Source organism: Pseudoliparis swirei, chromosome 4, assembly GCF_029220125.1.
Source record: "Pseudoliparis swirei isolate HS2019 ecotype Mariana Trench chromosome 4, NWPU_hadal_v1, whole genome shotgun sequence".
In the NCBI taxonomy this organism is placed as follows: domain Eukaryota; kingdom Metazoa; phylum Chordata; class Actinopteri; order Perciformes; family Liparidae; genus Pseudoliparis; species Pseudoliparis swirei.
Genome location: NC_079391.1, coordinates 10,478,882 through 10,488,975, shown reverse-complemented (window position 1 = coordinate 10,488,975; position 10,094 = coordinate 10,478,882). Strand labels below are relative to the sequence as shown.

The 10,094-nt window shown below is 41.8% G+C and overlaps 1 protein-coding gene across 1 annotated transcript; it reads left to right on the top strand.

Annotated features, from left to right (window-relative positions):
* Positions 1-2,854: 2,854 nt before the first annotated feature.
* Positions 2,855-9,070, top strand: rhcga (Rh family, C glycoprotein a). The gene is made up of 11 exons (XM_056412535.1): positions 2,855-3,083; positions 4,033-4,225; positions 4,522-4,672; positions 4,783-4,930; positions 5,915-6,081; positions 6,181-6,318; positions 7,018-7,154; positions 7,388-7,512; positions 7,845-7,918; positions 8,037-8,113; positions 8,205-9,070. The coding sequence occupies exons 1-11, from the start codon at positions 2,855-2,857 to the stop codon at positions 8,236-8,238; spliced, it is 1,473 nt and encodes a 490-aa protein (XP_056268510.1). The 3' UTR covers positions 8,239-9,070.
* Positions 9,071-10,094: the final 1,024 nt, after the last annotated feature.

Genomic DNA, 10,094 nt, shown 5'->3' with positions numbered 1-10,094 from the left:
TCCGTTATCAACTCAGCCAATAGCGCCATTTGCATTCGCTGTACTCCTATTAACACCATGGAAGAATAGTAGAGGGATGTAGCTTCGCCTTGCTCTCTGTTCGCCATCTTTCTCGAAATGTTGTTGTTGGTGGTGGTGAAGAGGTCAAGCGGAAATGGCTGTATCACCACGAGTTGTAATGAAAACAGCGCCGCCTATCGTATCGGATATGACATGCTTTCGGCCAATGATTCGAATTACTCACTGCCATGTATATTGGGATAACAGCAGATCCCCCAAAAGATAGCATAGTCCGACTAAAGCAAGATTCGAATTATACCATGAGTGCGTTTACATGATGGTATAATTCGAATCTTGCTTTAGTCGGACCATGCTATCGAACAAAGGTGTTTACATGAAACGGATAATTCGATTTCAGTCCGACTAAGCCAGTTATTCGAATGCATGTAAACACGGTCAGTGTGGCGACTCTCCAGGACTGTTTTGAAACCACTGACTGGCTGATGTTTCGGGAAGCAGCAGATGGGGATATTAATGAGTATACAGACACTGTTTCCAGTTACATCCAGTATTGCATTGAGGACATCATTCCGAAGAAGGCTGTCCGGTCTTTCCCTAATCAGAAGCCCTGGGTTGATGCCGCGGTCCGGACCCACTTTAGAGCCCGGTCTGCTGCCTTTAACTCCGGGGATCCTGATCAGTACAGGAAGTCCAGATACGACCTTTTGAGGGCCATCAAAGCTGCAAAGAGGACATACAGAAGCAAGGTGGAGTCCAGCTACCATGGCTCTGACCCCAGGCGCATGTGGAGTAAGAGCCATTACAGCAGGCCTATTCAACTAGCGGCCCGCGGGCCGGATACGGCCCGTTTGAGTTTAACTCTGGCCCGCAAGACTGCCTGCAAATCAGTATAGCTTGGTAAGAAAAAATTAAACTGACGGACACGCCTCTTTTATTCATTGAGACATCTAACCCAGAGCCATTGAGTTTCACTGTTGCCTCAACCAAACCTGTATGGTTACATCTTTATGTTACGCACCCAGGTTGGTTGCCGGTGTTACACCCCTCCTGGTTTTCAAACCTACTGGTTTCCCTACGCGTGCGTTGTGTTCTCTTCACATCTGCAGCGGGGCTCTGTCTCGCTCACCAGATTCGTCACACATTCACAAACATATTGCTGGAGATCTTTAAGCCACCGTTCATATCCATTTCGGCGATTACGATTGTATAAGTGAGCAGCGCATCACAGCCACGGATGAAGAAATACATTTTCGAAAAAAATAAAATAAAAAGATCGCCCGACCTGGTTTCGATCCCTTTCACGCAAAAGGAGTCTGCACTCAAAGACATGCAGACTGTGCACTGCGCCACCAGATATTAGTTTCAGCTCAAGTAATTTATATATTGATGCATTAAGTCACATTTCTTATGTTTTCATGGGAACAGTTTGGTTGAAGGGATCTGAAACAACTGGTTACCTTGAGCGGATATTTACACTTTGAAACATGTTTATAGTGATGCTTGTTCGCAACACTTTTGCCACACAATACCGACGCATTTTCGTGTGTGACTGTTTACCTGTGGAAATATACATTACTGTTTTTCATTTTTAGCCATTATTTTATCAATATTCTGTGCGGCCCTCACACCCCCCGTGATTTTCTTATTCGGCCCACTTGCTACTGAAGTTGAATAGCCCTGCATTACAGACTACAAAGGGAGGGGCTGCAGTGAGACCCAGTCCTCTGTCCTTCTTCCAGACGAGCTGAATGCTTTTTACGCTCGTTTTGAGAGGGACAGTGACCCCCCTGCAGCGGAGCTACCTGAAAGCCCAACCAGTGGTGTGCCTACTATAACTGTAGCCGAGGTGAAGCGCTGCTTCAATAAGATCAACCCTCGCAAGGCACCTGGCCCGGATGGCATATAATAATAATAATAATCATTTATGTTATATAGCGCTTCTCAAGGCACCCGAAGTCGCTTTACAGAGTCCAGAGTCCAGTAGTCATACACACACAGTCATCCCAGTAGTACATCAGTAGCCACAGCTGCCCTGGGGCAGACTGACGGAAGCGAGGCAGCCAATCAGCGCCTACGGCCCCTCCGACCACCACCAACATTCATTCACATCCATACGAACCGGGGTGAGGCTGCGGTGCGTGTCTTTATGATATCAGGTCGGGCCCTCAGGGGTTGCGCTGACCAGCTAGCGGGGGTCTTCAGCGACATCTTCAACCTCTCCCTCAGCCTGTCTGTACTCCCCACATGCTTCAAACGGACCACCATCGTCCCTGTGCCCAAGAACACCAAGGTCACCTGCTTGAATGACTACCGCCCGGTAGCACTGACCTCTGTGATCATGAAGTGCTTTGAGCGGCCAGTCAAATCATTCATCTGCTCCTTGCTGCTTCCCACCCTGGACCCGATGCAGTTCAGCAGATGTGAAAAGAGGGATTTGTAAATAATATATATTACAGCTTAGCATAGCCTAGTATTGTGCAAAAATGTTATGTGGAAAGTGGAAAATCACTGTGGAAAGTTAGAAGCTTCAGCAGGGCATTCCGGCGTCTGAACTGATCAAAGAACCTGCTGGTACCAGTTCTCGAATGAGCATTTCCAGCTTGTCCTGTGGGTGGAGGAAGATAGATGGGAGGTGCAATAAGGAGGGGTTTTGTTGCTGAGGGTTTGTCCATTCCCAGTAATGTGTACAGAACAGTAGCACACACCCTTTAAAGGACCATGGGCATGAATATGCATATATATAAATACCTGCTGAGAAGCTGCTGGCAGTCACAGTGGAGCCGGGGCCCTGGCCGAGGAGTGATCACAGCATCATCAGAAGAGAGTTATCAACATGGGGAACTGTGGTGAAATTTTGTCACGCATTTTTTGCCGGGAAAAAAACACCAATGTTCGTTTTAGTCTGCCGGCTGTCTGCTTCGTCTGGCAGATTGCTATGATTGTACTGTTTGGAATTTTCATCCGGTACGATGAGGAATCAGACGTACGAAAATGGATAGAATTTAAAGTAAGCCACAACGTCACCAGCGATATTGAAAATGACTTCTACTTCAGATATCCCAGTAAGTACAACATTATACAGTGTGTGAAAAAATTGATCCAGCAAACAAGAGTTCCATGTCTACATGCAGGTGTTGTTTTAATGATCCTGTGTCAGTGATGTTAGCAATGCACCAACATTTTTTATTTTTATTTAGCTACAAATTAAAAAAATTCTTACAGCTGCAACAGTTTGAAACAAGATTGTAGCAATTATACTCATTTAACTTTCTCTCTTTCTGTCTTTGTTTTTTACACGGCTGCATTGTCAGGTGAACATCATGATTTATTATATAAGGAGGCTGTTTTTACAACAATATTTAAATTGTCAATTTGAAAAAGGAAAATTTGTGGAACTTGGTTTTAAAGGTTGAATATTTCACAAGAGTTTCTCTCCCCCCTTAACTCATTCTTCTGTGCATACTTTTGACCCTCTAGCTATCCAGTACCTGTATTTCCTGTTTGTTGCGATCTCTGCCATGATATCATAGACAGTGTTTATTTTTAAATTGATACAATCTCAAGATTCCAGGATAAATTACAAATCAAAAAAGCTGTATTTAACATTCACAGCATTACAAAAAGCATCAAATATACTCTGGAGTAATGTCTACCTGCATGAGCACAGAGAATTATGTCTGGAAGTGTGTTTAGTGCATACGTGTGCACGTGAGTGGGCTCCTGGCCGCTGCTCGTCACACCCTCATAATGTTTCAGCTAATGAAGCCGACCGCGGCCTGGGAGCCCCCACCTTGTTGCTCCCTTCACGGCTGCTCCGTCAGCACTGTTAGCCACCATGACGAGCTGAGAGCTGATGAGAGATAATCTTGTATCTTGCGCCTTTTAAAATAATAAAAAAAGTTAATTATATTGTTTTATCTTATTTCGTTCATTAAATTAACCTAATTCAAAGTAGAAAATAAGTGTTGATATCTTTCCATTACTCGAGTGTGTTCATGTTCCTCTCTCCAGGCTTCCAGGACGTCCATGTCATGATCTTTGTCGGGTTTGGTTTCCTCATGACCTTCTTGAAACGCTACAGCTTCGGTGGCGTGGGCTTCAACTTCCTGATCGCTTCCTTCGGTGTGCAGTGGGCTCTTCTCATGCAAGGCTGGTTCCACGCGCTCGACCCCAACACCGGGAAGATCTCTATTGGACTAGAAAGGTAAGGAATGCAAAAGGCAAAGCGTTTTATGCATCATCAATCATTTAAACTGGACAGACGCAGGTGTGTGCACAGGTGGGCCATGTAACTCATGCAGTATCTTTAAAGAGATAGAGAAATGTTTCACCTTGTCTCATAAACAAAGTGGACATTTTGTCACAGCTGTCACCATCTCAGAACGTATTTTGCCTCGTGGTCTCTGAGACAAAGCATTCTTGTACAATCTGTTCAATGCAGATTTGCTTGTTTCAAGTTTCCACTTATTCTGATCTTTTTTCATTTCATTCTCCCCACAGTCTGATCAACGCTGACTTCTGCGTTGCCAGCTCTCTGATTGCCTACGGTGCCCTCCTGGGAAAAGTAAGCCCTGTCCAGCTGATGATTGTCACCTTGTTTGGCGTGACACTGTTTGCTGTGGAAGAATACCTCATCCTTAGCCTTCTTCACGTGAGTCTTACCAACAACACCCTCCCGCAGGTAGAGCCTATATTGTCCAAGCAGGGAGAATATTCCCTCAAACATTGGAATTTCTTTTTTTGTGCTGCTTTCTCTCACAGTGCAGAGATGCTGGTGGCTCAATGATAATTCATGCTTTTGGAGGGTATTATGGTTTGGCCATCTCTTGGGTTCTCTACCGACCGAACCTAAACCAAAGCAAGCGCCTCAATGGATCTCAATACCACTCTGATGTGTTTGCTATGATTGGTGAGGGATTTGATTTTGACAGTTTAACACTTACGTGTTGTTTGGAATATCTTTTCATGTTTACATGTATCATTGTCAACCACGCTTCCTTGATTACCTTCGCATTGAAAATGCCGGAAGGTTATGTTTTGATCGCCGTGCATTTATTTATTTATTTATTTGTATGCGTGTTATTCGCAAAACTCAAAAAGTATTGAACCGACTCGCATGAAATTTGGTGGGATGATTGTTTATTATCAAGGGACCAGTTGATTAGATTTTGGGATCGATCGGGTCAAAGGTCAAAGGTCATGAACAGGTCAAAATCTTTCGCAGAACTCAAAAAGTATTGAACCGAATCGCATGAAATTTGGTGGGATGATTGTTAGTTATCCGGGGACCAGTTGATTAGATTTTAGGATCGATCGGGTCAAAGGTCAAAGGTCATGAACAGGTCAAAATCTTTCGCAGAACTCAAAAAGTATTGAACCGAATCGCATGAAATTTGGTGGGATGATTGTTTATTATCCGGGGACCAGTTGATTAGATTTTGGGATCGATTGGGTCAAAGGTCAAAGGTCATGAACAGGTCAAAATCTTTCGCAGAACTCAAAAAGTATTGAACCGAATCGCATGAAATTTGGTGGGATGATTGTTTATTATCCGGGGACCAGTTGACTAGATTTTGGGATCGATCGGGTCAAAGGTCAAGGTCATGGAAAGGTCAAAATGTTCTTGAATCGCATGAAATTTGGTGGGATGATTGGTTATTATCCGGGGACCATTTGATTAGATTTTGGGATCAATCGGGTCCAAGGTCAAGGTCATGGAAAGGTAAAACTCTTTTTTTACCATAGCACGATACATTTTTGTCCAATTGGCATGCAACTAATGCCAAAATGTTCATAATTCAATGCCCAATCTTGTGATATGCAAAGGTATGCGCTCTACCGAGTGCCCATTCTAGTTGTAAGTGTGTTAATCTAGGTGTGGTTTGATTGACAGGTACACTGTTTCTGTGGATGTTCTGGCCCAGTTTCAACTCTGCCATCACGGACCACGGCTCCGGACAGCACAGAGCAGCCATCAACACTTATCTCGCTCTCGCCTCCTCTGTGCTCACCACGGTGGCCATCTCCAGCGCGTCTGCCAAAAGAGGGAAACTGGACATGGTAACAAGGATGCCATGTCACTGATAAACAACACATCTGCAGCATGCTATTTATGTATTTCTCAAGGTCTCATGATTACCACGCTGTTTTATCCGACAGGTGCACATCCAGAATGCTACTCTGGCAGGTGGCGTTGCCATGGGAACAGCAGCAGAGTTCATGATCACTCCTTACGGTTCACTGATCGTGGGTTTCTGCTGTGGCATCATCTCCACCTTTGGCTACCTGATCGTCACGGTGAGCCTGCGGCCTTTCACCTCCGAGCCTTTATTTTTAATTCTGTGGCAAGACTGTTTTTAAAAATAGATGTTTTAATGAGACACTTTACATGAATTGTATAACGTTTTTAAATGTGGATTCTTGGAATTTGGGGCTTTAACTACCTGAGGATTTTGTATTCAATAATCACATTGAAATTACACTTAATTAAAGCAGATTGTAGTGGCCATTTGTCCTTAGGAATCAAATAAAACTATAAATCAAATTGCCACTGACGTGCCGTGGGTTTCGGAGTTGACGCAGCCAAATAGAATGTCCATTTCGGTATGTTATGATTCTGATAATTTATTTTCCAAACAAACAAAAAGAACAAAATGCTGACACTTCCTTTCTGTGCTGATGCTGGTAAAAAAACATCGGCCCAGTGCCCAGTGTTATCCAATCAGTGAATCCTAAAACTAAATATAATTAAAACAACAATCACAATGAACTAAACTAAAACTATCATAAGAAAAAAGCCCTTCTCACATATCAAAACATAACCTAAATAAGCAATGAATAATCAATATTGCTTTTCAATAAAACTAAATACAAAAGTCTAAATAAATAGCTCCAACATAGATTCTATTATATTTTAGAAGATTTGAAAATGCATTTAGTCCACGGTGTGATGAAATAATAAGTCATTAATGTATAATTTGTTTTTCTCATATTCAGCCCTTCTTGGAGAAATACCTAAAGCTCCAGGATACATGTGGTATCCACAACCTGCATGCTGTGCCGGGGATGCTCGGCGGCTTCATAGGCGCCATTGTTGCTGCAGCTGCCACTGAAGAGGTCTATGGCAAGCAAGGGTGAGCTACTGACACACACACACACACACACACACACACACACACACACACACACACACACACACACACACACACACATACCTAGAAGTTAACAAAACCTGATCTTTGTTGTCTTAACATTGTGAATACTTGTGCACTAACTGACACACACCCAGACATCAGGCGTTGTTTTCTTCTATTCATGCAGATACACACTTGTTCGTAGGATTTAAAACGTGTATTTTTCTATCTAGGTTGATCGAGACGTTTGACTTTGAAGGCGATTTTGCAAACAGAAGTGTATTAACCCAGGGAGCCTTCCAGGCTGCTGGCACGTGTGTGTCTATTGCATTTGGAGTTGTTGGAGGAACGGCTGTTGGTTAGTACAATATATTGAGTCATACTATCTGACAACGACATAATGAAAAATGATGTCAATGAAAATAAAAGGCATGTCAGTGTTTCTGTGTGTCATAGTTAGGAAACATTAAGCTATTTACTAGGGTTGGGGAGCTAAATCTTTAGGAATGTTGTCTTCAAAAAACAAAGTGCTAGTTTAGCTCCTCCTGAATATGAACATTTCCGAGGAATTGTACACTGCCTACATTTTATTATCTTAGGTGCAAAATAGATTTCAACTACTTGCATTAAAAAAAAGGCAAAAATGAAGTGAGAAACCTTGTTTGAGTGCTTTCTTTCTCTCTTTCAAAGGTCTGCTTCTGAGGTTGCCTATCTGGGGGGACCCTGCTGATGACAACTGCTATGATGATGAAGCTTACTGGGAGGTAAGAGGGCTTTTCGAATGCACGGGGGTGTCTACCTTTTTTTAAGAAAAAAGACTCGACTCGGAAATTACTCTGATGAATATCTGGCTCGTGATCTGATCTCATGTGTCGGTTTCAGGTTCCTGAGGAGGAGGAGGAGACCATCATTCCTATTTTGGCTTACAACAACCATATGACACGCAAGCACCCAGACATGTGAGGCCACTCGCACTTCGACAACGTCACTTGGTCCTTGCGCTCTTAAAATCCCTTTTAAAAATGAGATTTTCTTCTTTTTGTCCGACAGATCCGAGTCAAACTTCACCGTGGAGCAAAGTTAGAGACATCGAGCCGCTCATATCACTTTGAACATGCTGCAGATGTGAAATGACAGGAGCCGCCTAACACATGTGCTGTTCTACAAAGGAAGGACCCCACCGGTCCTCCTCCGCCCCTCTTGTCTCGAATGATCTGTGAATGATAGGCAGCTTAAGGATATGATGGTAGTAATCAAATGGCTCATGATTGGAAACATGATTCACAACTAAAACCTGGTTCTATTTTCGATGAAATCTTCAGCAACATTTACCCTGTATCCTTTTGGATGAAACTCCTTATGATTTGCAGCTGCTTAGTGAATGTAAAATATCAGGTTCTGATGATGGGCAGTCAAAGACACTAAGTTAATGTTGTGAAAGATTATTATAATATACAGAATAACTGTGAAACATCAGTTGTTGTACTTTATCTTTAATAACCAGAGAAAGCTCTATCTTATGTCATGCCTTTTAAAATTGATGAATATTGTCATTCATAATGTTTGCAATTTTATTTGTCAATAATGAAGACTGTTGACATAAGGTATATAAATGATGTTTAGTGAATAATCAAAAGTATTTGTGCAAACAAATTTAGATTTTTTAATTGTATATCGTAATTATTTCTTTTAAATGATGTATAGGTTTTTGTACATATGCTTTGATCTTGTGTATTATGGTCATAACTTGCTTGTTCTGAAGGTGGAAGTGTTTAAGTAACTATGATACAATCTTCAGCAATTTGTTTGCTGTAGTGTTGAATGTTAGGCTACCTCCAATATACAATGTGACCTTTTTGTTTTTTGTCTACACTTTCATAAATCACAAGTAACTGAAATTAAACAATCACCATATATCACTGTTTTTACACACATGTGTGTTGTTGTTGCTAAGCACCATCTGTAGCCCAAAGCTGGGGAGAGGATATTCTTTGTGTTTTGTTCTTTTTGGGCCTGTTTCTGAAGTCTCAACAGATCCTCCCCTCTAGTCCTGCCTGAATCATCTGTCATGCACAAGTACAGGACATCATACGTTCAGTTTCTAAACCCTCAAATACCACTAATGTGTGTTTATGCCGAAACTTTAAAAAGTTCACCGTGACATTGACATGTCTGACTGACATTTGTACTTCACTAAACCACTAATTCCAGTTTAGTTCATCACCATTGCTTCACTCATTGACTCTCAGACCCACACAGCTGTACAAAGAAAAACATCAAGTTGTCCACCTGCTGCTGACTCATCAGCTGCTGCTTGCTCTTCAAACCTTCTGCCAATCCAGGACATCCACCATATCCTACTGCAACATATAGGCCTGCTCTTTGTAGCAAGGAAAATAATTTTGAGCCAATTCTATGTATAAATGTTTCTGTGGCATGATACATTTCTCTCATTAACATGTCCTTCATATGACTCAGTGTTTAGATTAAACAATAATATTGGGGGAAACTATTTTTTCCTAGAAGGTAAACGTTGGCTCCAGAAATAATGAGTAACATTTTATTGAATATTAATATTGAGAAACTCTACTTCTTTGCGTTCAGAAGCCATTGGAATTACGTCGATAGCGTACATTTCCATGAGTTATGGTCATTTCAAATGTGCATGTCACTTCCAGTTCAACTCCAGCAGAACAACGTGAGAGAGGTGTGGACCGGGATGAAGCAGATAACTTTTATACAACTTACTAACTTCATATACACTACATATACTTTGCACATTTGCACTTTCTTTATTGTTTACATTTAATTTCCTAAATTAACACACTCTGCTGTTTTATAGACTTTTGTTTTGTTGTATATATTCATATATTTTTAATTTTTATATCTGTTAGTTTATGTGTGCTACTGTGACCTACACCGCCCTTGCTGCTCACATGG